At 46.9% G+C, this 27,832-nt stretch overlaps 2 protein-coding genes across 3 annotated transcripts in view; one reads left to right on the top strand and one right to left on the bottom strand.

The window, feature by feature from the left end:
- Positions 1 to 277: 277 nt before the first annotated feature.
- On the top strand, positions 278 to 23,772 carry LOC137439524 (protein FAM200C-like). Its single transcript, XM_068135355.2, has 2 exons — positions 278 to 347; positions 22,448 to 23,772. Exon 2 carries the CDS (start codon positions 22,458 to 22,460, stop codon positions 23,709 to 23,711), a length of 1,254 nt encoding a protein of 417 aa, XP_067991456.1. The 5' UTR covers positions 278 to 347; positions 22,448 to 22,457; the 3' UTR covers positions 23,712 to 23,772.
- The window catches only part of LOC137439522 (protein regulator of cytokinesis 1), a 59,603-nt gene continuing 40,112 nt past the window's right edge, over positions 8,342 to 27,832 (bottom strand). For both annotated transcript variants that reach the window (XM_068135352.2, XM_078768066.1), the window contains 3 exons: positions 20,894 to 20,983; positions 20,484 to 20,687; positions 8,342 to 9,232 (listed from right to left, as the gene is read on the bottom strand). In XM_068135352.2, the coding sequence (XP_067991453.2) occupies positions 9,167 to 9,232; positions 20,484 to 20,687; positions 20,894 to 20,983 (360 nt within the window). In that variant the 3' untranslated portion in view covers positions 8,342 to 9,166. The remainder of the gene's footprint in view (positions 9,233 to 20,483; positions 20,688 to 20,893; positions 20,984 to 27,832) is intronic.

Below are 27,832 nucleotides of genomic sequence, written 5' to 3'. Positions count from 1 at the left end.
GAAGGTGTATTGTTTAGAGTTTAGACAATGCACACTCACAATGCTCGAGTATGATGCAACAAAGGTGGGAAGACCATGAACTTCGTCTCGTGATTCAAAACCGAAGGTATCCCAACAAGGAGTTAACTGAGAATGGGAACATGGACATAAATAATAATAAATAAATGAGTGGAGGAGGACACGAGGCCACTCCTGGACTGGCCACGCCCCTTGTAGGCGGAGCTTACACGCTTTTGAAAAGCAGATTCGAATCGGAGGCGGAGGCAGAGCTCGGGCTTTGAACTGCATTGTCAAAGTGTGGCTGTGGAATACCTCCTCACCCTCCTCTACTTCAACCTCATCATCAGGTAAGAGATCAAAACGAGGCTTATTTCCATGATCAATGCTTGTTGTAACCTTTTCATTATTTCATGTTTCCTTCATTTGTTCTTGGATTTTGAACTGCACTGCTCACACAATTATGGGATAACGAGTTGAAAGCATTCCCTGTTTTCCCCAATCTGTGCAAACCTACAGGCACAAAAAGCAGCTGGAAACCCCATTCTTTCTGAAAAAAAATATTAAAGTGAACACGAGTGATGCGAATTCCTCTTGGACGGACTTACTTAGGCGGCAACGGCTCTGAACTTACATCTCCAGAACGTGCGACAGTAACTCTTGTTGTTGAAAACTTTCCCCTTTTCCCATTTGCTAACATGTAGGGCAGCAGAGCAACTCCAGCGTCCGATTATGGTTAAACATCACAATTATGATTGTGCTATGACCTCTGTGCGACTGGCATCGTTACAAAGTTGGAGGTTATCGGATCGGATGCATCTTGGGTTGGTTACGGGTCCGGCCCACAAGTTGCATTATTTCCAAGGAGGGACTATGTAATGCTGACTGATGCAGTGCCCCCTTGTAATTTGTTCAGGGTCCCAGGGATGACTCGTCGACTCTTCGCGAAAGTCATGGTGGGATCTTCGAGGTCCACCAGCTGATGCCAGCAGGCGGGACACCCGCTCGAGGTCCATCCGAAGGACGGAGCACTTTGTGGTGCAACTCCTTACCTGCATAACGCCAACCCAACAGTTTATAGTCGGGGCCGTGAATCAAACCAAGAATAGACAGCTCAAAGGTAAGTGCGCCACCTGTGCGCCACCCTGTCATGACTGTTGGTTTGATGAAACCCAAAATCTTCTCAAACACAAAGTTCATTGTGCAATTCACCTTTTAAGGAAAGGTGCTGAAAGTGTTTGGGGGTTTGAGTCTAACCTCTTCCGAAGCACCAAATCGCTTTGTATTCTTCAATAGTGGTGGGGAATAGGCTCGGGTCCAAATGGTCATTCAGACCAAGACTTGCTCGGTCTATCATCTCGAGGCAGAAGTTGATTTTTTTTTCCCACTCTTGGACACTACAGGAGAAAAGTCAAAGATTATCCACATTTGGATTTGAAGTCTCTTGCACCGTCAACACACCAAGCCTAGAAGAGGGCCACAAAGCATGGAGCTTCGGTCTCAAAGATCCAAAAGATCTACCAGGTGACCGAGCAGTCTCATGAGAAACAATATGGAGCATGGTCAAGAGACTGTGGATTATTCCAACTCTCAAACCACGCTCTAAAAACTTAAAACTCAAATAAAATGAACTTCAATAGTAATATTATTTAATATTAGAATCACTAGGACGTGCCCGTACGTGGGTGCCCGTTCCTTGCCAAAAAAAAAAAAAAAAATGTCTTCGCCCATGCATGCATGGGCGTGCCCATGGGCCCATGGGCGTGCCCGTAAGTGCGTGATGTGACCGTCCAATGAATGTATCGTCCCGACGCCGCAGCTCGGATGGCGCTGCAGTTAATCGGGCCTGTATCGGCAGAGTTATTATAAACGTGTACTACAATCGATCGTACCTTACAACAATCAACACAGATTGCAACGTCAAATAAATGAATACGCTCTCAAATGTGCCGTCCGAGGCAGCGTCTGCTCGCCACGTTCAGCATCAGTACGTCGTCACTATGACTATCCGTAAGTCCGGAAGTGACGTCCTCATTTGACTGTCCGGAAGGTCGCATATCGCAGTTACGATGAATCGCAAATTAGTTTTAATTAGTTTTAAAACATAGTTTAACGCCAACATAGTTTGCCAACGTGAAATAAATGAATACGCTCTCAAATGTGCCGTCCGAGGCAGAGTCTGTTCGCCACGTTCGGCACACGTGATAGCTCGCTGCTCTCTGATTGGTTGAATCGTTTTTTGGACATAGCTCGGTAACTACTTCTCCGATTAATATGAAACCTTGAAAAGGCACATCCTCAGGTCCCCAGCAATATATCTGGCAAGTTTCAAGTATATCGGACCCGTGGTTGTCGAGAAACAGCGGTCACAGACACACAGACACACAGAGATTACTGGAATTATAGATAGACTAGGGCATGCCCGTACTATATATATATCTAAAATTATATCCCCCCCCCTCTATTTACATGAAATGGTTTGGTCCAAAGCGAACGCTTGCGAGTACGGTGACAATCCCCCCCCCCTCTATTTACATGAAATGGTTTGGTCCAAAGCGAACGGCTTGCGGAGTTTGGTAAAGAAATCGCCATAGCGTGCACAAACGCGCAGGAAAGCGAAAGAATCGCAAATTAGTTTTAATTAGTTTTAAAACATAGTTTAACGCCAACATAGCGGCAACATAGTTTGCCAACGTGAAATAAATGAATACGCTCTCAAATGTGCCGTCCGAGGCAGAGTCTGTTCGCCACGTTCGGCACACGTGATAACTCGCTGCTCTCTGATTGGTTGAATCGTTTTTTGGACATAGCTCGGTAACTACTTGTCCGATTAATATGAAACCTTGAAAAGGCACATCCTCGGGTCCCCAGCAATATACCTGGCAAGTTTAAAGTATATCGGACCCGTGGTTGTCGAGAAACAGCGGTCACAGACATACAGACATACAGAGATTACTGGAATTATAGATAGATTGTTCTGACAGACCCTGGTGTTGTATTTTACTGTATTAATAACCAAGCGATGCCAAGAGAACAATTCAGCGGCTGCAACACTAAAGCTATGCATATCCCCTTACATCCAGGCGTTAAAGAGATCTTTATGAGTTGTAACACATAAAAAGTTTTCCCCATAGTCAAGATATTAAATAAATTAGTAATAAGCACATGGGTGATAGAGGGGTGTCGTGATATATGGATAGAGCAAAAAAGTGAACCGAACAAAGCATAGAACGGCCACTTTGGGTTGAACAAAGCGTAGAACGGCCACTTTTGGCCAAAGCACAGAACGGCCACTTTGGGCCAAAGCACAGAACGGCCACTTTGGGCCAAAGCACAGAACGGCCACTTTGGGCCAAAGCACAGAACGGCCACTTTGGGCTGAACAAAGCGTGGAACGGCCACTTTGGGCTGAAGCATAGAACAGCCACTTTTGGCCAAAGCACAGAACGGCCACTTTGGGCCAAAGCACAGAACGGCCACTTTGGGCTGAAGCATAGAACAGCCACTTTTGGCCAAAGCACAGAACGGCCACTTTGGGCCAAAGCACAGAACGGCCACTTTGGGCTGAACAAAGCGTGGAACGGCCACTTTGGGCTGAAGCATAGAACAGCCACTTTTGGCCAAAGCACAGAACGGCCACTTTGGGCCAAATAAAGCGTAGAACGGCCACTTTGGGCCGAACAAAGCGTAGAACGGCCACTTTGGGCCAAACAAAGCGTAGAACGGCCACTTTGGGCTAAAGCGTAGAACAGCCACTTTGGGCCGAACAAAGCGTAGAACAGCCACTTTGGGCTGAAGCATAGAACAGCCACTTTTGGCCAAAGCACAGAACGGCCACTTTGGGCCAAATAAAGCGTAGAACGGCCACTTTGGGCCGAACAAAGCGTAGAATGGCCACTTTGGGCTGAACAAAGTGTAGAACGGCCACTTTGGGCTAAAGCGTAGAACAGCCACTTTGGGCCGAACAAAGCGTAGAACGGCCACGTTGGGCCAAATAAAGCGTAGAACAGACACTTTGGGCTGAACAAAGCATAGAACGGCCACTTTGGGCTGAACAAAGCGAAGAACGGCCACTTTGGGCTGAACAAAGCGAAGAACGGCCACTTTGGGCTGAAGCATAGAACAGCCACTTTGGGCCAAATAAAGCGTAGAATGGCCACTTTGGGCCGAACAAAGCGTAGAACGGCCACTTTGGGCCAAATAAAGCGTAGAACAGCCACTTTTGGCTGAACAAGGTTTAGACTGGCCACTTGGGGCCAAACAAAGCGTAGAACAGCTACTTTGGGCCAAACAAAGCAGAGACAAAGCATAGAAAGCAAACCGAATAATCGGGGACACGCCCAACGTCCAGTTAATGGAATAAAACAAGATAGGAAAAGTCTGGTTCATCCACCAGGACACCGCAGGGTTTGTCTGAAAAGACAATAATTATCCTCATCATGGGTTCGGGATAACCCCAATGGGGCTGCATTCAAAGCTTTGGATCCATGCATTCCAAGACGCGAGAGGTCCTCTATCGAGGACTGATGCACGAGAGTCGAACGAGAGGGGCACATCTTACTGTGGAGCCACGAGTACCAGGAGTACACACTACCATGGATGTGTGAGAGAAATATACAAAGAGGAAATCTTACCATGGAGATCCATGCAGTACAAATAGCATATTATAATACTGTGGTCATGTGGTCCACAGAGATGTGACAGGTGGTCCATGCACAAGAATTAAAATCTTACGAGAGGTCCACGTGCAAGAAGACGAGGAGCAAAACGTACCATGGGGGGTGGGGGTCCACTTTGTACCTTTACCATGGTTGCACCTCCACGAGTAGGGCAGCTGGCGTAGGATATGAAGTCCTGATGATCAATCGGTTTGTTTGTTTTTGATACAGAATCTAGGCTCGCAGAAGAGAGGTGACAGGGGATTAAAAGGTAATGCACTGACATTGTGGCAGTAGTTGGACACATCAGACAAGGGAATGAACCAACATGGAAAAAAAACCACCAATTAGTGTACAAAACAGTGAACTGCAAGAAAGGGTTGGGTTAGGTGGTGTTAAAGGGGATAGAAAAGATCATGGTTAGGAGTGGGGGGTGGGGGGAGTAAGATAGTGGTACACCACTTGTGAGAAGCCCCTCCAGAAGGCAGTTTCAATTGAGAAGCAGTTGCAGAGGTAAACATGTGATGCTGGAGCACCAGCCCATAGGGGAGAGCAGTACTCCATTGCTCTATGGACAAAGGCTTGGCAGACTGTGAGCAATTCAGATCTTTCAAGGAAATATCAAGAACAGAGGATGTCCAATCTTTGGAGGCCATCTTTACTATTTGGTCAGCCCCAGATGATATGAGGTCATGGCTCGTGGTGAGACCTAGATGTTTCAACATACTCAATGAACCTCTTCCAGTGGCTGACGATGCAAATAGACAGGTGGGACAGATAGATTATTGCAAACAGACAATAGTTTGATGATCCGGAGTGACAGAGTAAGACCGTAAGAGTTGCCAGGATTAAAGGACATTTTACACGGTCTTTCATCTGCTGGTCTTACCTTACGTAGACCAACCCTTGACAGGCCCAGCTCAGGGTCCGGTTGGGGGTCACCACCCTAGGTTAGAGTACAACATAGTGGGGGTAGTTGCAAAACCAAATCTAATACTCACCATAACCCTCATCCTAACCGTAATTCGTGGATAAAATATCTTTACAATAATTAATCATAGTTTGAACTAACATTCATACCTGTAGCGGAATACCTGTTCTTTTAACTTTCTGTGCATGTCCCATAGTTCATTCCACGTGACCGACGAGATTATTTCGACCTGCAAAGCGGATAGGCGGTGTATAGGCAGAACGCTGTTTAATTCGCAGTTAAACCTGTTCTCTCGAAAGAGAACCGATCCGAATTATAAAATTAGTAAACAAGGTGTCGAAGTGAACTACGGGGATGTAAATAACACTTTCTGAAGAAAACCTGGAGGACGAACTCACTCCAGATGAGAGTGCGAGATACGAGTGAAGCAGTGAAGCTTCCAACGATCGCGATGTTCATCAGCACAACATTGGCAACTCTATCGTCGGGAAACGATTGGAAGGCTGGAGTTCAGCGCATCCACATCGGGAATCAACAACTTTCAAAAAGTTGTTTGCGAGAAAAGTTTCCAATGGAAATGAGTCGCGTCTCGAAAACCGGACCGTATTTGGTGAGAGACCCTCACACGACGCGTCCCTGGCCTTGTACGGGCCGACGCACGCGGGACAACCGTATTTGGCAAAATCATAACAAACGAGCTCTGCGTCTGGGTGGGAAAGCGCGCGCTGTGACGTCACAACTCCATTCAAAACTCCCAACTCGGTGGAATTCGTGCGCTTGGTGTAAACAAAATAAAACGCGAGCAAACTGCGGTTACAATAAAAACTCCCAAGGACCGAGTTGTGCACGTTGTTGCTCTCGGGTTAGAATCCTGCAGGTCGACTTCGACCGCCGTACGAACTTGAACCTTTTTCTGCATTCCTTGCCTCCCACGGCCCATGTGAAGCGGAAACCACATCACGTGAAGACGCCATAATTACACCACTCAAACTGTGGTCATTAGTGCAGTAAATGCTTTCCATTGCTCCTGGCCTGTGTTTCACCCCAGCTTTCCAAAGATACCCGTTTGCATCTCCCACATTCTATTATCATAATTACTGAAACGGCGAGAAATTAAATTATTTACTTCCCACGAGGAAGAACCACTCATCGGTACATCAGCAGGCAGCACCGCACTGGACCGTTCTCAGCACCACCACGTCAAGGTGCTCTATGTTGCTTCTCCAGATCAGTCCGCAACAGACACTCCTTGCCTTTCCCCTGTTATAATATATTTATTTTTTACATGAAGCTCTTTCACCTCACTATGATCTGCCAAATGCCACCAACTCATGGAATGTTGACATGTGATAACTACAATGGGTAATAAACACTCACTCACCGCAGGCAGGTAGGTGGTCTTTCTGTCTTCTACCGACTCCTCTCCGGCCTTGCACCCCCAGCTCTCTCTGTGCTTTGTCCCCCCAAATATTCCGACAGGTCGCACAAGATCTGCCAGCAACCCTCTGATGGTTAAACTGCCAAAATCTAGGCTCTCTGCTCACCTTCACTCCTCTTTTCTCCCGCCCTGGAACAAACTCCCACACTCCCTTCAATCCCACTCCTCCCTCCAGGTCTTTAAAACAGCTGTTCACCACCATCTCTTATCTTTCCCCATCCAAAACCTTGATCTTTTGTACCCCCACTAATTCACCCCAGATCCACCTTGTTTGAAATTCCAATTTCTTTCCTGGAAGTCCTGGCAGTGTCCATATGTTTTATACCTCTCCCACCCCCCCCTTCCCATGCCCCCCCCCCAAAGCCCTCTCCCTCCCACAGATCTCTCGATGTCCCTGCTCTCAAATGTTGTGTTTGTGTGCTTCCCCCTCTCTCCCCATCTTGTCTACCACTCCCGATGTTATATGTTTTATGTGTCGGTTTGTCTTTCTGTGTGATTAATGTTCGCTCTTTCACGAGCCTCGATCTTGTATACAAAAAAAAAAAACCGAGGCTCTGCTCATGGTGTCTGTGAGAAGCTGGTTGCCAGGGGAGCAGTGCTGCATCTCTGGTGAGTCCAAGTCTGAGATGAAGCACTGTGACCCTAGTAGGCAGTAATACTTCAGGCCAAGTGGTCCCTATGTTTACCAAGGCCCCCATTTCCATCAGCTCCTACCTCATTGGTCTAGCCCTAGCGGCTGGGATTGGCTAGGGTCCAGTTTTCCCAGGATTCCCTGATGTTTATACAAAGGATTCCTGGAAAGGCTGTCCCCAGACTCTCCCCATCCCTACAATCAGCACCATGTTGATGTGCAGGCCCTGCTATACACGCTGTAAATGAGTGAACAAGCCGGATGGGCCATGATTACCGACCGACAATGAAGGGGGGTGCGGATGGTCGGGGTGAGCTTTTCCCCGATAATGTTTTGGCCCAGGCCTGACGTTCGACTGAAAGTGATTTGGATAGACATTTGTTCATGGTGTCGGCAATAACTCGCCTACTCTTCGTCCTTGTCCCAACCCAACCTGTCCACAAAGTTACATCCGAATCCATCCAACTTTGAGACATCCTGCTCACAGAAACAAATAGGGGTGAAAACAACCTCCATCCACCTTCGGTCGCAGAGATAATATTAAAATGCTTCATCCCCTGGTTCCGTAACACTGCATTCCTCTGACGCAACATCAGGCCAGAGGCGACGGAGAAACAACCAGTGACAGAGGGCGGCGCAGAGAAAGCAACAGCACTGTGAGATGAAGTTCAAAGTTCAGACATGGCTCAGAGACCAACAAATCTTTATTACAAGATAGAAGAGTAATGGATAGGTAAGTTATCAGCATGGGCTGTTTGCCAGTTTTGGTAAAGCAGAAATATTACGTACTAGAAACAATGGCATTTAAAATGTTTAAACTCTGCCAAAGGTACGCCACATTTAAAAAACGAGGAGCATTTGTCCAAAGTTTAATAATAACGGATAAAACTCTCAAACAATATCACAAACGATCTGGAAGCAAAAGAGGAACAGAAATACAGCATTAGAAAGTGGGATTTGCACATGGCTCAAAGGTCAAAGAAGGGACTGACATCGCAACAATAATAATATAAGTCAGAAGGGGGCAAAAAGCCCCAAACAAGGCAAATGTTTACCTTCAAAATATTACAAACTTTTGAAGACAGTCATGAAATTCGGACAAAACAAAGTCCGATTAACTCTGGCAGAGAAAGCGACAGGAATCGAACTTGTATGAAAGATCACATCAACAATTCTAACACTTTCAACAAACTTTTATTTTAAACACGGAGAAAAAAACGAATAAAATTAATCATCTTCCATATCAATAGCACAAAGCTCAGCTCGTGTCACCTGCACTCTCCCACCCCTCCCACTCCCCCCCCGCCCCCCCCAAAAACAGGTTTCAGCAAAAGAGTTCAGTGACGAACCTGGACGAAGGACTCCTTGCGATAGCAGTTTAGAATCCGAGGTTAAATACATCGGAGTTGATAAAGTTTACACTGGATAAACCAAGAGTGGGTTTTCTTTTTACCGGTAACGTGCACCATGGGCCGACACTTCGGGGTCGTCAATGGAGTACTCGTGCAGTTCTAGATTTTATCCCTGGTCGAATTCAACACGTTTTCTCTGCCACATGGTTTGTTGTTCAAAGCTCTCTGGTGGGGAAAAAGGAGGCGGGAGGGTAGAAAGCAGAATGACATGGGAACAGCTTCCGATATTTGGGATTCGAGTGTCCAGTGTAGAAGCCCCCCGATCTGTGTCCCGTGAGTGAGTGATATGGGAATGGTAATTAGGCAAAATAATGCACATATTAGTTTAGACTAAAGTCAATGGTGGACAGGGAAAAAATTCTCTACAAAAGAGAGAGACTCATGGAAAAGCAGGGTTGAACTGACGTTTTGGTAAATGTGGCAACAATTGGGCACAACCAGCAAGAGAACGAATGGACAGGAAAACGAGTGAGAAGAGTGGAGGAAAAACAATCCAGCAAGTAAGAGGGTTGGTATAGTAAGGGTTAATTGGGGGTAATAAAAATAATGGTCAGGATGGGGAGCAACACGACATGGCTCACACACGAGTAAACCGATGGATCAAGTGAATGGCCTGTGGATACGGCACATGCATGATAGGCCAAATTGGCAACTCCTGCACCTAATATTCCTCGTCAGATTTGAGCGCATTACAAGTACTAGGGAGATCCCCGTGCTACGCACGGGTTGGAGGCCAGAAGCAAACAGGAAATGCAGATACGGCGAATGCTAAAGCATGAAAACAATAAATTCCACATTCCTGTAGCACCTTCAATCGCACGTCAGACATGGACAGCAAGTTCGTGAAAAACTTCCATGAAAAACGTACCCGTTCGCAAACAAACGGGTACGTTCACGTATAGAAACATCGATCGTGGGATCGTGGCGAATCTGCATATGGAAAGTTGTTTCCCATGCAGGGCGAAGCATAAATGTGTCCATGCCGAACATCGGAGGGACGGTAAGTCGGAGGATCAGCATGGCAATAATGGGGGCGTTAAATACACAACGTCTCACGTAGAGAAGACAAGTTGGTTATCGCCAACATCCTGAAGAAAAATTACAAATTCCCATCATCGTCAGTTGAGCGCCAGGCCTGGCCATCCGGTTCGTGAAAGACCTGGGCCAAAAAAAAAAAAAAACCATTCCCCAGCCAACCCTGAGAGGTTATGAACAAATGGAGACGTAACAGCAATAGTAGTACAGTACTGATGACCCATTGTTCATTTGGTTACTAGCTTTCAATAATATTATTGATCAGTTCAATGGACTTGTCGTGTTTCAGCAATTGGATTCAACGGCAATTGGGAATGTTACCAAACATGCGTAATCTGTATTATAAAAGGAGCCATGACTGTCTGTCTGTCTGTCTGTCTCTTTGTTTGTTGTGTTATAACTTGAGAACGGATCAACGGATTTCAATAAATCCAACTATGGTTTGCAATGTGGGGGACCAGGAGAGGGGCATAAATTCATCATGTAAATGTGTTCCGTGTAGCGCCACCTGGTGATGGTGGCAGAGGGTATTACAATTTAGCGGCTAGGGTGCCAGCTTAGGATCCTAGGATCCTGGGTTCGAATCCCGGTCGATCGCTGAATTAACGCCAGGGGGGGGGGGGGGTCGACTCAGCCTGTCATCCTTCCGAGGTCGGCTAATTGAGTACCAGTTCACTGGTAATTCCATGTTTGTCGTAAAAGGCGACAAAAAAGGGTTGGCGGCAGGAAGGGCATCCGGCCGTAAAACATTGCTTCAAAAAAGGGGACCAACAAAAAACAACAACCACGGTGCCCGAAAAAGGTCAACCCCCGCTTTGCGGGGAAATATGGCCTCTAAAGGTTGTTTTTTTTTTTTTTCAACTATGATGGATTCGGGTAACTCACGGGAATGTTTGTGATCCAAAAACATTTCTTTATTTTTATGGGTACATGGATACGCATGTCAAAACTGAAAATGGCAACACTGTTGGTTATCTGATAACACTTGGTTATCTGATGCCCACACTGATAACCGTTTTGGCACACATCCCAAGTTGTTCCTTGGGGTCATAACTATAACCTTGGGCCTATAACAGTTGAGTTATCCTCTCCTAAATTATGTGCATACATATCTAAGCCAGGTCCTAGACTAATTGTAACAAATCGATGAATTGTATGCGATGGAGAAATATGTGAATAAAACCCATTTTCCATTCTGCATATTTACAAGCAATCTACTTTTATTTGTTTTCCTCCCCCTTCTGCTCGATGGCTCTAAACCAATCACCTGATGTTTGCATTGTTTTGATTTTGCCTTCAGTTGTGTCTGGAAGCTTGATCTTGGCAGTTGTTTTTTTTGTATACAAGATCGAGGCTCGTGAAAGAGCCAACATTAATCGCACAAAAAGTCAAACCGACACAAAAAACACAAAATAAGGGGAGCGGTAGACAAGATGGGGGAGAGGGGGAAGGACACAAACACAACATTTGAGAGCAGGGACATCGAGAGAACTGTGGGAGGGAGAGGGCTTGGGGGGAGGTGGGAGAGGTACAAAACATATGAACACTGCAAGGACTTCCAGGAAAGAAGTTGGAATTTCGAAAAAGTGTATCTGGGGTGAATTAGCGGGGGTAGAAAAGATCAAGGTTTTGGATGGGGGAAGATAAGAGATGGTGGTGAACAGCTGTTTTAAAGACCTGGAGGGAGGGGTGGGATTGAAGGGAGTGGGGGAGTTTGTTCCAGAGGTGGGAGAAAAGGGGAATGAAAGAGTGAAGGTGAGCGGAGAGCCTAGATTTTGGCAGTTTAACCATAAGAGGGTTGCTGGCAGTTCTTGTGTGACCTGCAGGAATATTTGGGGGAGAGAGCACAGAGAGCTGGGGGAGCAAGGCTGGAGAGAGTCGGTGGAAAACAAAGACCACCAACCTGACTGCGGTGAGTGATTGAAAGGCCCTCGGAGTTAGCTTCATCGCAGGAGATTCCAATGATTCTGAAAGCTTTGGTTTCAACAGCGTGAAGCCAAGCTAGGTGTGAGGCAGGAGCACCGGCACAGAGGGGGGAACAGTATTCCATTGAGCTGCGGATGAAAGCCTTCTATGTGGTGAGGAGCCCAGGTGTGCCAAGGAAGGACTTCGCACGATGGAGGATGCCCAGTCGGTGACTGACTTTGGAGGCCAGCTTGGAAATGTGGTTTTCCCAAGAAAGATCATGGCAGATAGTGAGACCCAAAAGCTTGAGCGACAGAACTTCTTGGAGAGGATTGTTGAGAAAGTAGATGGGAGGGTTTTCCAGTCGGCCTTTTCGGAGAGACATAGTAAGTGTGTGAGATTTGTCAGGATTGAAAGACATGTTCCACTTGTTTGACCAGTCTGATCGTGTCCAGGTCTGCAGAGAGTGAGGAGGCTGCAGACTGCCGATATGAGGGATGAGGAATGGAGTGGCAGAGAGTGGAGTCATCAGCAAAGAGATAGAGAGGATTTTCCAGAGAGTCAGAGAGATCATTGTTGAAGACCAGAAAAAGCACAGGGCCCAGAACACTACCTTGGGGAACTCCAGCCAGAACAGGAAGGGGCGATGAGAGAAATCCATTCAGGGCCACACATTGACTACGACCAGAGAGGAAGTCCGCAAGCCATGAGTGGAGATTTCCATGGATACCATAGGAGGAGAGTTTGCTAAGCAGAGCTGGGTGCCAGACCGTATCGAAGGCACGGGATATGTCAAGGGAGACAGCTCTGATTTCCTGTTTGGCATTGAGGACCTCCATTCATTGTTGAGACAGCAGAAGCAACATGTCCAGAGTAGAATGACGTGGTCTGAATCCAAATTGATGATCAGAGATCAAGCCATTGGAGAAGAGGAAGGCTATGATATCCGAAGCAATGATGGATTCCATGACTTTGCTGATAATTGGAAGCAGGCTGATTGGTCTGTAGTTGCAAGGATCTGTTTTTGCACCTTTTTTGTGTAAAGCGGTAATGTTTGCTGATTTCCAAGATGCTGGGAGATGACTTTGAGCAAAACAGAGGGCGAAAAGAACAGAGGGTGAGATAGAGCGGCAGAGCAGGATTTTAGGACCCGTGGGCTGATGCCGTCTGGTCCAGTTGCAGAAAGTCGGGGTTTGACAAAAACTTCTCAACATTGTCAGCAGAGTGTATTGAAACCTGTATTGTATTGTATTGAAACCTGTATTATACCTGTATTGAAAATCGTGTTAATTCGTGTCGTGTCTTGAGGCCTTGTACAGTGTACACTGTACAACCTTGAGGCTTTGTTTTTCTCTCAGCGGTCCGTCGTTTGTGATCCAATAACTTTCGTTCTCTGTAATCCCAGTCTTTTCACCCATAGCCTACTCCTTGTGTAAATCTCAACTCCCAAAAAAAAAAAAAAAAAATCCTTCTCTGTTCTCATTCGTTTATTCATTCTTATTCGTTCATTCGTTCTTCGACCACGTGTTTCTCCCCCATTTCCCCAGATAGTTTTCACTGTTATTAACCTTCAATGTTTACACTTTCCCCTAAAGTTATGTATTCCGTCATATTTTATAACACCTTTTTCTTCTTCTTCTTAAAAAGGCTGCTTTCGACTTGCTCACCAAATCAATTCATCCCAAAAAAAATATCCATCTCCTATAGTGCCTTTTTTCTACATTCCCTAAACTCTCCTGCACTCCATCCTCCATCCAGCGTCCTTAAACGTATTTTTAACTCGAAGGTCACAAGAAACTCATTTTGCAATAAATGTTCGTTTCCCATAAATCGTACACTTTCTAAAATCAAATCTCACCCCTCCCCTCCAAATCTTCCCCATAACCCCTCCCCTCCAAATCTTCCCCATCACCCCTCCCCTCCAAATCTTCCCTATCACCCATCCCTTTCAAATCTCCCCCCTTGCCCCCTCCCTCCTAAACTACCCCCTCACCCCTCCCCGCCAAGACGCCCCCTCGCCCCTCCCCTCCTAGACTCCTGCCTCACCCCTCTCCTCCAAATCTCCCCCATATCCCATCCCTTTCAAATCCCTCCCCTTGTCCCTTCCCTCCCAAACTCCCCCCTCACCCCTCCCCTTCAAATCTCCCCACCCTCATTGCTTCTCAATTTCCCCCCTCTCACTCCCCCTCCTCAAAGCGTCCTCCCCGCTTCTTCCCCCGTCCAACTCTCACCTCCATCTCCCCCAACCTTCTGCCTCGCTCTTCCCCCTCCTCAAATAACACCTCATTGTGCCTCACCCAATCACCATCAAACCTTTTGTCCGCCGCATCCTTCCCTTTCTCCGAGCTATTCTGAAATCTCTGACACACCTTCAACAGCTCTCCCTACCTCTTCCACCTCTTCCACATCTTACCCTACCCCTCCTCCCCCCTGTTCTGTATCTGATGCTCCCACTTCCTCTTCATTAACGGTATGGACCTCAAACATCCGGGGCCTTCGTTCAAACTTAACTGATCTCTCCATACAGGTTGCTTCTGTCAAACCAGACGTGATCTGCTTAACAGAAACTTTCCTCCTTTACGATGTCTCTGATTCCTTAGTATCTCTCCCGGGCTACTCCCTCCTCCGGTATGATAGACCTGAGCCTCGTCCTGGAGGCGGGGTTGCTATCTTTATCAAAAACTCTCTTCCTCACTCGCCCTGCACTGCACTCCCTCCACCTCACCCCCAGTAATACCTCTGGCAACGGCTTCCCCTTCGCTCCCACCTCTTGTTCATATGTGTGTTGTACCGTCCACCAAACAGTGATGACTCCATCTACATCTCGCTGTCTGATAATATGGACTAACTTCTATCTACTCATCCCAACTCTCTCTTCCTCATATGTGGTGATTTCAACTGTCATCATGCCAGTTGGCTGGGTGTGGGTACCTCTCTCACCAGCCATGGCTCCTCAGCAAAGGACTTCTGCGACTCACTGGGACTGACACAATCTGTCAATTTCCCGACCCGGATCTCAGTCAACGGAACATCTTCTCTTCTGGACTTGGTTATGACCAACTTCCCTGAAAATGTCTGCTGCTCTTCTTCTGCTCCAATCGGATCATCTGATCATGTCCTTGTTAAAGTGGACATCTCTCTGACCATCCTCAGGGAGCCTGCTCAGCGTCGACGAGTCTGGCATTTCACTCAGGCCAACTGGCACGGTCTTCAAGCAGCCATCAATCATCTGGACTGGTCTCCCATCTCTACCACCTCTGACATCAACTCATCCTGGGAATTCTTCCAAAGTAAATTGCTCTCTCTCATGCACAGATTTATCCCACCTCGTCTTCAGTTGTCATACCCTTCCTCCCGTCCATGGTACACGGAATCTTGTGGTGAGGCTGTTGCCCAGAAACAACTTGCCTTCGTCTCCTGGAAAGCAAATCCAACGGAAGGAAATCTCATTTCCTTTCACAAAGCCCGAAACAAGTGTGTGTCCACCCTCAGGAGAGCCAGGAAACAATATCTCTCCGTTCTCAAGACCGAACTCTCTTATCTGTCTCCCTCTTCCAAATCCTGGTGGCGTCTGGTCAAATCCGTTTCTGGTGTTTGTTCCCCCTCCATCCCCTCCCTTACCTCAAACGGCTACACAGCTGACTCCGCACGTGAAAAAGCTGAATGCCTCAACTCTGTGTTTGCCTCTAAATCTTGTGTCCCAAACCCATCCCTCTCTGTACCCACCATACCCAGTCGTACCCTGCTGCTCCTGGACTCCGTGTCCTTTCCTCCTGACAAGGTGGAAAAGTTTCGGTCAACCCCCGACTCTGATTCTGCAACTGGACCCGACGGCATCAGCCCACGGGTCCTAAAATCCTGCTCTGCTGCTCTATCTCACCCTCTCTCTGTTCTCTTCACCCTCTTTTGCTCAAGGTCAACTGCCATCTGCTTGGAAATCAGCCAACATCACCGCTTTGCACAAAAAAGGTGCAAAAACAGATCCTAGCAACTACAGACCAATCAGCCTTCTCCCAATTATCAGCAAAGTCATGGAATCCATCATTGCTTCGGATATGAAATCTTTCCTCTTCTCCAATGGCTTGATCTCTGATCATCAATTTGGTTTCAGACCAGGTCACTCTACTCTGGACATGCTGCTTCTGCTGTCTCAACAATGGATGGAGGTCCTCAATGCCAAACAGGAAATTAGAGCTGTCTCCCTCGACATATCACGTGCCTTCGACACGGTCTGGCACCCCGCTCTGCTCACCAAACTCTCCTCCTTTGGTATCCATGGAAATCTCCACGCATGGCTGGCGGACTTCCTCTCTAGTCGTCGTCAACGTGTGGCCCTGAATGGGTTTCTCTCATCTCCTCTTCCTGTTCAGGCTGGAGTTCCCCAAGGCAGTGTTCTGGGCCCCGTGCTTTTTCTGGTCTTCATCAATGATCTCTCTGACTCTCTTGAAAATCCTCTCTATCTCTTTGCTGATGACTCCACTCTCTGCCGCTCCATTCCTCTTCCCTCAGATCGGCAGTCTGCAGCCTCCTCACTCTCTGAAGACTTGGACAAAATCACAGACTGGTCAAACAAGTGGAACATGTCTTTCAATCCTGACAAATCTCACACTCTTACTATGTCTCTCCGAAAAGATCGACTGGACAACCCTCCCATTTACTTTCTCAACAATCCTCTCCATGAAGTTCTGTCGCTCAAGCTTTTGGGTCTCACTATCTGCCATGATCTTTCTTGGGAAAACCACATTTCCAAGCTGGCCTCCAAAGCCAGTCGCCGACTGGGCATCCTCCGTCGTGCGAAGTCCTTCCTCGGCACACCTGAGCTCCTCACCACATACAAGGCTTTCATCCGCAGCTCAATGGAATACTGTTCTCCCCTATGGGCCGGTGCTCCTGCCTCACACCTAGCTCGGCTTCACGCTGTTGAAACCAAAGCTTTCAGAATTATTGGAATCTCCCGCGATGAAGCTATCTCTGAGGGCCTTTCACTCACTCACCCCAGGCAGGTAGGTGGTCTTTCTGTCTTCTACCGACTCCTCTCCGGCCTTGCACCCCCAGCTCTCTCTGTGCTCTGTCCCCCAAATATTCCTACAGGTCGCACAAGATCTGCCAGCAACCCTCTGATGGTTAAACTGCCGAAATCTCGGCTCTGCTCACCTTCACTCTTTCATTCCTCTTTTCTCCCGCCTCTGGAACAAACTCCCTCACTCCCTTCAATCCCACTCCTCCCTCCAGGTCTTTAAAACAGCTGTTCACCACCATCTCTTATCTTCCCCCATCCAAAACCTTGATCTTTTCTACCCCTGCTAATTCACCCCAGATCCACCTTGTTTGAAATTCCAACTTCTTTCCTGGAAGTCCTGGCAGTGCCCATATGTTTTATACCTCTCCCACCGCCCCCTTCCCATGCCCCCCCCCCCCAAAGCCCTCGCCCTCTCTCAGATCTCTCGATGTCTCCATATCTCCATGTCTCCATGTCTCCATGTCTCCATGTCTCTCGGTCCCTGCTCTCAAATGTTGTGTTTGTGTCCTTCCCCCTCTCTCCCCATCTTGTCTACCGCTCCCGATGTTATATGTTTTATGTGTCGGTTTGTCTTTCTGTGTGATTAATGTTCGCTCTTTCACGAGCCTCGATCTTGTATACAAAAAAAAAAAGAAAAAAAAAAAGAGAAGGACACAGAGTCCAGGAGCAGTTGGGTTTGACTGGGTAAGGTGGGAACAGAGAGAGATGGGTTTGGGACACAAGATTCTGAGGCAAACACAGAGTTGAGGCATTCGGCTTTTTCATGTGCGGAGTCAGCCTTGTAGCTGTTTGAGGTAAGGGAGGGGATGGAGGGGGAACAAACACCAGAAACAGATTTGACCAGATGCCACCAGGATTTGGAGGAAGGAGACAGGTTTGAGAGTTCATTCTTGTGTGCAGAGATCGTGCTTCCTGGCACTCGAGGGTAGACACACACTTGTTCCGAGCTTGCTGGAAGGACCTGAGATTGCCTTCAGTTAGATTTGCTTTCCAAGAGGCAAACGGAAGTTGTTTCAGGGCAACTGCCTCACCACAAGATTCAGTGTACCATGGACGGGAGGAAGGGTAAGACAACTGAAGACGAGATGGGATAAATCTGTGCATGAGAGAGAGCAGTTTGCTTTGGAAGAATTCCTAGGAAGAATTGATGTCAGAGGCAGTAGAGATGGTAGAACAGTCCAGGTGATGGCTCCTTGCAGCCCGTGCCAGTCGGCCTGAGTGAAATGCCAGACTCATCGACGCTGAGGAGGCTCTCTGAGAATGGCCAGAGAGATGTCCACTTTAACAAGCACATGATCAGAAGAACCGATTGGAGCAGAAGAAGAGCAGCAGACATTTGCAGGGAAGTTTGTCATAACCAAGTCCAGAAGAGGAGATACTCCATTGACTGAGATCCGGGTCAGGAAATTGACAGATTGTGTCAGTCCCAATGAGTCACAGAAGTCCTTTGCTGAGATGCCATGGCTGGTGAGAGAGGAACCCACACCCAGCCAGCTGGCATGATGGCAGTTTAAGTCGCCACATATGAGGAAGAGAGAGTTGGGATGAATTGATAGAAGTTGGTCCACGTGGTCAGACAGCGACATGTAAATGGAGTCATCACTGTTTGGAGGACGGTACAGAACACGTATGAACAAAAGGTGGGAGCGGAGAAGAAGCCGTAGCCAGAGGTACTCCTGGGGTGGGGTGGAGAGTCGGCAGTGCAAGAGAGTGAGGAAGAGCGTTTTTGATAAAGATAGCAAACCCAATACCAGGACGAGGCTCAGGTCTATCATACCGGAGGAGGGAGTAACCAGGAAGAGATATTAAGGAATCAGAGACATCTTGAAGGAGGAAAGTTTCTGTTAAGCAGATCAAGTCTGGATTGTCAGAAGCAACCTCAATGGAGAGATCAATCAGGTTTGAGCGAAGGCCCCGGATGTTTGAGGTCCATACCGTTAATGAGGAGAGAGGGGGAGCATCGGGTGCAGGAGAGGGGAGGGGAGGGGTCGGGTCAGATGAAGGATGATAGGGGGAGGTAGGGAGAGCAGTTGATAGTGTGTCAGAGATTACAGAAGTTACAATAAAGGGAAGGATGAGGAGGACGAAAGCTTTGACGGTGATGGGATGAGGCACAGTGTGGGTTGTTTGAGGAGGGGCAGAGGAAAGTAGAAGGTTGGGGGAGGTGGAGGTATGAGATAGAAGGGAGATGAAGTGGGGAGGAGGCAGCTTTGAGAAGGATGTGGGAGGGGGGAGAATTGGAGAAGGATGGTCGGGGGGGGGGGGGGAGATTTGAAGGGGAGGGGTTGGGGGAGAGTTTTGAAGGGGAGGGGTTGGGGGAGAGTTTTGAAGGGGAGGGGTTGGGGGAGAGTTTTGAAGGGGGAGGGGTTGGGGGGGAGTTTAGGAGGGGAGGGGCAAGGGCGGAGTTTAGGAGGGGAGGGGCAAGGGCGGAGTTTAGGAGGGGAGGGGCAAGGGGGAGTTTAGGAGGGGAGGGCCAAGGGGGGAGATTTGGAGGGGAGGGGCAAGGGTGGCGTTTAGAAAGTGGATGATTAATGAAAGACAAACGTTTATAACAAATTGGGTTAATTGTGATTTTCAAGATAGCGATCCATTTAAGAACGATGGAGGAGGGGTGGAATGAATTTGAATTTAGAGCATGTGGTGATTTAAAATTATAAGAGATTGAATTTTTTTTTGGAGTGGAATGAGTTGGAGAGGAAATTGAAAAAAGCCTTTTAAATAGGAAGAAAAACAGCGTGTTGTGATGTACCACTGAATAAAACTGCAGGGGAAAGTTTAAACATATTTAAACAGAACCGTGAAGAACAATCTAATATTCACAAAAATACCAACGGGGAGAGGGAGTCCAGAGGGACAACTACGAGTCACGTGAACAGGGCAAAAGATGTCAGCAAAAAAAGAACAGGGCAAAACAGATCTGGGGAATGGTGTGAAAATGGGGGTGAAACACGTGGTCTAAGAACGAACGAACGAAATGTTTTTGTTTTTTTTTGTTGAGATTTTGAACAAGGAAGTATGGGGTGAAAAGACAGGGGAAAAAACTGAGAGAACGAGAGTAGAAAGACCACAATCGACCACTGGGAGAAAACAAGCCTCAACGTAGGAAGCTTCAAGAAATGGCCGCAAAATAACGCGGCACAAAACACTCGACTATTATATACACGTATGAAAGATTAACACCGATAATCTTCCAAGGGAGGCACTATAGGTGCACACACGTAAGATAAATGCAGTTTCGCCAAAAATACAATTGTGAACAATTACTTAACTTCGAGCGTGCGTGAAGATCGGGACAGCTTCGAAAGACCGTGACCTCCCCCGCAAGATCTCGCCAGATAAAATCTCAAATCAGTTTAACTGTCGTTTAAATTTTGCCTTGGTTTGATTTTTTAAAAATCCATTATTTAAATGCTCCATCTATCTGCAAACAAAATTCTTATGAAAAAAAAAACTCACAGTGAAATCTGCATAGCTTTCAGTTCCCACGATCAGTGCAGCATTGGTCCATGGGGAACAGCCATCAGCAGCATCGGCGGTACCCTTGACCTTTCCAATCTCGAGCTGCCGTTTGCCTGCACACCTTGGGAACGAGCCCGGCGGATTATAGTCACCCAGTGGAGGCCGAGGATGGTGGCGCATAGATTTGGGTGTCAAAGGGGCCTGTGGAAAATTAAAAAGACATGAGAAATCATGACAGCATGGGGTAAGGGTGGATGTGGGGACAAGGATTACATGCACATATGGGGGCACAGAGTGGAGAGAGGGGTTGGAAGCACACAAAAGGGAAGGGGAAAGGAGGTTGATCGCCCACAGACAGCAGTTAAATGTTTGCTCGTGCACAGACAGTGATGATGCACAGACAGCACCCTGCGTGTTTGTGGTGTTGTATAGATGGACACTGGAGATCGGAGGCATGAAGAGTTTGGAGTTGCAGAAACACCAGCCGTTCCATTCATCTACAAGAGTAAATAGAGGGAAACATACTGTTACATATTTATGTGAATTACCATTCAGGTCTTTGCTTATCCGTGTGTAGTATATTAAGTTGTTGTGTAGTTGTTGTGGTTGGAGGGTCAGGAGCCCTTCTGAAAAAGTGGCCGGAAACGGAAGTGACCGGAAACGGAAGAAAAAAGACACGAGGAAAAAAGGACGGGGATTCTTCTTCCTCGCCCCGCACCGACGAAAGGTGGGATTGATTGAGCCGTGTGGAAAAGCGGCGTTCCCGAGCCTGTCTGGCGAGAGGAGTTACCGGGACGGATACCTGCCCGGTGGACGTCAAACTGTCGTGTGGCCGTGCACCGACCCAGCGTTTGGCGCCGTTCGCGACCCCGTCTAAAAAGACGCGTACGGGTCGCCCGTTGGGGCCTAACACGCCTGGCAAGCGGCGTGGGGCTTTTGGCTTGCTTTCCCGTCCCCGCTTCGCGTGGCCGCGAGGGGCTGTAGCCGGGGTGCCGGGTACGATACCTGCCCGGTGGAAACACGTCCACCCGGGGTTCGTTCAACCGCCCGAGTGCGGCGACGCCGACCATCATCTTGGTCAGGAGGGGCCCAGAGACATTGTGCGGGACCGAGACCAAAAGGGGGTCGTGAGTACTCACCGGGACACACGTATATAAGATGGCCATCTTAATCATAGGGAATTGATTGTGGGTTGGGAATTGTTGATGGTTGTGTATTGTTGATTGCTCGGGGAAAATCTCCGTGGTTGTATCGTTGAAATTGTATGGTATCATTACCATTGAAATATATCCTTGAACATCAGTTGTCTCTTGGGTGAAATTCATATGGATTGCGTGGCGAAAGCGCATATATAATACAGCTTTCTGGCGAAGTTCCTCTCACGGTCCGGGGGTCACCGAGACCAGGTATTCACCGAGGGGACCACGTAACAATACACTGCCGGTCAAAAGTTTTAGAACACCTCAATCTTTCCAGTTTTTATTGAAATTTAAGCAATTCAATTCCAGTGAATAATCTGAAATGGTACAAAGGTAAGCAGTAAACTACTCAAGGTTTAAAAAAAAGTTGAGGTTAGCAAAAACGGGAAAATAATGTAAATTGCACAGTTATATTGTAAAAAAAAAAAAGGCCTTCTTCAGCGAACAAGTAATGGGTTAACAACTTACAGCTGTTCTGCAGCAATGTAAGTAAATTAAGCCTTCAAAGTTCATGCAAACAATTCCTACAGGTGTCCCAACCTCAGCTGATTACTTGATTACAAACCCCGTCTGTATAAAAGCAGTTTTGGAACAGACTGTTATTACACCCTCTGAAGCCGTGGTTCCTAACCTGGGGCCATGGTGTATTTCTCGGGGGGGGGGGGGGGCATGGGGTAATTTGAACCATACTAAAAATTAAATATTGGTTTTTTTTATTTTTATTGTTTTGACTGATATTGTTTGTTTTTTTTCCTATTGCAGATTTGACGTTATGGCTTCTGGGAGTGAAAAAAGAAAGTATCTTGACGAATACATGAAGCTTGGATTCACGTCCATTACCGTTTCTGGCCAAGAGAAACCACAATATGTGCTGTGTCACAAGGTTTTGAGTACTGAATCCATGAGTCCATCCAAGTTGAAGTTGCACCTCGAGACGAATCACGCACAACATGCAAAGCAGGATCCCGAATTTTTCAAGCGGCATGAAAGAAATTTAAAGCGACAGAAGTTGGATGAGGGAGGAGCTTTTCAACAACAAAATGTAGCAACTGTCCAGGCTTCTTATGAAGTTTCTCTTGAAATTGCAAAGAAGAAAAAACCCCACTCGATTGGGGAGACACTCATTAAGCCTTGTACCCTCCTCATTGTCGAATGGGTTCTCGGCAAGGCAGAGGCTCGCAAAGTTGAACAGGTGTCTTTATCGAATAACACAGTGCAGCATCGTATCCGTGACATGTCGGAAGATGTGAAACAACAGATCATCAATGAGATTAAGGCGGCGCCTTTCGGCTTGTTTTCTTTTCAACTTGCTGAATCGACCGATGTTAGTTCCTGCTCCCAGCTACTGGCATTCATTCGCTATGTCAAGGGAGATGATATCAAGGAAGAATTCTTGTTCTACAGTGCCCTGGAAACAACGACAAAAGCTAACGACGTCATGGAAAAAATGAAGTTGTTCTTCAATGCGGGAGGAATTCAGTGGGAGAATGCATGCGGTGTCTGTACTGGCGGTGCTCCTGCCATGCTTGGTTCCAAATCCGGATTCCAATCAAAAGTGAAGATGCTGGCACCACAAGCGAAAGGAACCCACTGTATGATTTATCGCTATGCCCTGGCTTGTAAGACTCTCCCACTCTCATTGAAGAAAGTTCTTGAAGTCATAATCAAGATTGTTAACTACATCAAGGCAGGAGCTCTCAACACCCGAATGTTCAAGGAGCTGTGCGAAGACATGAACGCGGAACATGAAACGTTGCTGTACTATACTGCTGTATGCTGGCTTTCGAAAGGGAATGTTCTGAACCGCGTCTTTGAACTTCATGCGGAAGTCAAACATTTCTTGAATCTTCAAGGGAAACATGACCTCTTGCAGCATTACGACAAAGAATTGTGGAACGAACAGCTTGCTTATCTTGCTGACATTTTCGAGCAGCAGAACCAGCTGAACCTCAAGCTCCAAGGAAGAGCGACTAATATTATTGGCGCTGAGGAAGCGCCTTTAGCGATTGTCTTCCAGCCAGTGTAACGCTAATTCCTGTCACAGGAATTCGGAGATCATATAAGTGGGCGTGGCAGTTCCTGATTGGTTCGTGTTGGGGAACGCCTTCTCGCTGCCGACGTGACGTAAATTCGCGCACGCGCACTGGTGATTGGCGCTGAGGAAGCGCCTTTAGCGATTGTCTTCCAGCCAGTGTAACGCTAATTTCTGTCACAGGAATTCGGAGATCATATAAGTGGGCGTGGCAGTTCCTGATTGGTTCGTGTTGGGGAACGCCTTCTCGCTGCCGACGTGACGTAAATTCGCGCACGCGCACTGGTGATTGGCGCTGAGGAAGCGCCTTTAGCGATTGACTTCCAGCCAGTGTAACGCTAATTCCTGTCACAGGAATTCGGAGATCATATAAGTGGGCGTGGCAGTTCCTGATTGGTTCGTGTTGGGGAACGCCTTCTCGCTGCCGACGTGACGTAAATTCGCGCACGCGCACTGGTGAAGCTTACTCGATCTTACTCGATCCCATATTACATGTACTTTCATTGCATACAAATTATACTTCCTCCTAGAAATTCCAAGCCCGAACCTCAGCGCAATCCAAGAGGATTCACTTGTTCTTTTCCACGATCATCTCAGAGGATTTGTTGCCAAGCTCCAAAACTGGTGCAGGAAAGTGAACACAGGAAACATTGCTGTGTTCAAAAGAATGTCTGAATTGCACGACAGCATGGGAAAAGAGCTTGATTCCTGTACTGAAAACTGACATTCTTGAGCATCTGCAGTCACTGGAGCTAGAATTTCATAAGTATTTTCCTGATTTAGACGACAATGAGGCGAAAAGTGTGAGGAATCCTTTTTCCATCAACCTTTGCGTGGAGTGCATGCCGGAGGCAATGCAAGATGAATTCCAGGATCTCCGAAACGATTCATTTGCCAAAGACACATTCGAAGAGAAGAGCTTGACGGAGTTTTGGGTGGGAATGGGTCACTACCCTAATATCAGCCAGATAGCTATCCGGGTGCTTCTGCCATTCTCGTCTACCTATCTCTGCGAAGCGGGGTTTTCCACGCTGTTGAATATCAAATCGAAACAGCGTAATCGGCTCCACATGTAAGATGACCTCCGCTGTGCCCTGACTGTGACAACCACGGATACCCCAATTGGTGGCTAAAATGCAATTTCAGCCTTCCCACTGAGTTTTTAATTCACTTTTACGGCGCATGCACCACGTCCCTAGTTTTGATTACCTGAGTTGTCGAATAGAGTTTCTTTTTGTGAGATTATAACACACTGCGTTAAATACAGACAACAGAGGTTTTTAGTTTTCACATATTCTTGACTTGGAACCTTTTCATACTGTTTTCTTGTGTGACAGTTCTATTTTATGCTGTCCATAGTGTTGCTACTGATAATATTAAAATCTCATATCAAACATGCATCATTCGAGCGACGTTGCTTTGTTTGCTTCTTTCAAAAACGATGTAGTTGGGAGCCAGTAGGAACAGAAAAAAACGATGGAACTATATGTTCATGTTGGCTACTTGGAATTCCTCATTTTCTGTGTAATAATTTACAAATTCTCATACAAACAAAATAGCGAATTAAAGGAAAAACCACCTCTCAGCATGCACCACAGAGCATCTAGAAATAAAAAAAATTCTGGGACAACGAAATTTTTCGAATTGTTTGGTCTGGGGCATGCCCCCAGACCCGCCCTAGCCTGCTTACACGCGCGCCGCCGCTCAACCCTCGCGAAAAGAAGGGTGGGTGCTGGGGATGTGCTCTGGGAGCCAAGCGGGCCATAACACAAAAAAGGTTGGGAACCCCTGCTCTGAAGCATTATTTGGACAATATTGCACTGCAGGAAGTAGTATATTGCTATCATAATAGCGAGAAAAAGGCAATTAACAAAGGAAGACAGACAGACCATTTTAACCCTTAAAAGTGTAGGTCTTTCCTTTAGAGAAATGGCAAAGAAAGTCAAGGTGTCAGTGAGTACACTTTCCTACACCATCAAAAGGCACTTGGAAACTGGAGAAAACTCTGACAGGAAGAGGTCTGACAGACCCAAAGCCACAACAGAATCAGAAGACAAGTTTCTGAGAGTCAACAGCTTGCGTGATAGGCTGCTCACAGAACAGCTTCAAGCACAGCTTAACACTGGTCGAAGTAAGCAAGTCTCAGTTTCAACTGTGAAGAGAAGACTTCGAGCTGCAGGTTTGACAGGTCGAGTGGCAGTAAGAAAGCCATTGCTAAGATGGCAAAATAAGAAAAAGAGGCTTGCCCGGGCCATGAAGCACCACCAGTGGACTACTGAAGACTGGAAGAAGGTCTTATAGACCGATGAATCAAAATTTGAAATCTTTGGTTCATCACGCAGGGTATTTGTACGCCATCGAGTAGGCAAAAAGGATGGTTCCTCAGTGTGTGACACCAACTGTCAGACATGGACATTATCTGCCGTCCGGGGAAAGAAAACATACCTCCTGACGCATTCTCAATGTCATACTGCTCATCTACATGCCTGGAATTGTTTAAAATGTTGTTTGCCATTGCTTCAGGTAGATAAAGGGGCTTCGGTGCTGCAAACAGAAAAAGACCTGAGGACGAAGGCCTCAGGTTTGTGGATCGAACGTCAGACCCGGTTACAGCGTCACAAGGATCTGCGGCACGGCCTTAAGCGCCTCGCACTCTGCTGGGGTATGCGCTCAAGTTCCGACTTGGATAAGTTTGACCCGGGCTCTTTGCCACATGGGACGACCATCTCCGTGGATTCCATCTTGAACCGTCCGTCACCACCTTTGAAGCACTTGGCTGAAATGGAGAAAGAGTTGCAGAAGATCGAGAAGAAAATGGTGGAGTTTAGGGGTGGGAAATCTTGGTATAACCTTGTTCTTCTTTGACATGTTCAGTTTGAGATATGCATGCATATGTAAACTGCCTTGTGGATGACAATTCCCTGTGGAATTGTTTTTCTTTTTGTTTTGTTTTCTCAATTCCAAATCCATTTGGTTTTTCCTTTGTGCCACAGTCGAGGAGAGAGGCTGTGAATTTACCATTACGCAAGCGAATTAATGGAATCTTGATAGAGCTGGAGGAAAAGTCGGGCGATAGCATGGAGGTGGAGGCGACGGTCGAATGTGGCCTTGCAAATGATGATCTGCAACAGCTCAAATATTTCACAGAACGGGTGACGTCGTTTTTTTTCACTGGGCGAGAATGATCATCTCATTTGCTTCCTTTATTCTCAATTAAGACTTCAAGTTCTTTATCATTGATTATGATTAGTGCCTGTCCAATACATAGGTTTAACAGTTATATTGGTCATCATTCGGCTAACAGAAAAACATCCTGAACGTTGGCTTTTAATAATGTCCGACTCACTTGTATTGTGTATATCTTGCAAAATCAAATAATTATTATCTCCACCACCAGCCTCTTCCACCTCTATATCTCTGAAACCGCTGCACCACCGAAGGTGGGTGGAGTTTATGTTTTCACCCCTGTCTTTGTGAAAAGGATATCTCAAAGTTGAGGACAGATTCGGACAAAATTTGGTGTAGAGGTTGTACATATGTGACAAGGACGAAACGATTAGACTTTGGTGAAGATCCGAATCCAGATCTGGATCTGAGATTTAAAAAAGCAATTCTTCACCATTGAGAGATAGGGCTGGTACTCAATTTGCCGACTTCGGAAGGATGACAGGCTGAGTCAACCCCCCTGGCGTTAATTCAACGATCGACCGGGATTCAAACTCAGGATCCTAGGCATCCCAAGCCAGCACCCTAACCATTAAACCATCACCAGGCTCTGTTCTGACACTGTAGTACACAGTGTGTGAAACCTTGGAAAAACAGAAGGCCAAAATGGCAAAATCACTCCATTGGACATTTATGGTTACTGGAAATGCACATCAATGATGTTCTTCACAAGCTCATGAAAGAAGAACGAACATTGAATTGGAAACCGCACAATTCAGTACTCCATGACTCACCGACATCGATCATTCCAACTACAACAAGTCAGCTTATATCTACATTCAATGCACGGAGGAACAGAGATAAACACAGAAGTACACAAAAAGATCAAAGTTGGTCATTTCATTGCCCGAAGGATTGATCGTTTTTGGGCAGGAATGTCTCGAGATTTG

The sequence above is a fragment of the Myxine glutinosa genome, chromosome 14, assembly GCF_964187855.1.
Source record: "Myxine glutinosa chromosome 14, kmMyxGlut1.1, whole genome shotgun sequence".
Classification (NCBI taxonomy): domain Eukaryota; kingdom Metazoa; phylum Chordata; class Myxini; order Myxiniformes; family Myxinidae; genus Myxine; species Myxine glutinosa.
Note: the sequence above shows the minus strand (reverse complement) of the source record. Positions and strands in the feature narration are given on the sequence as shown.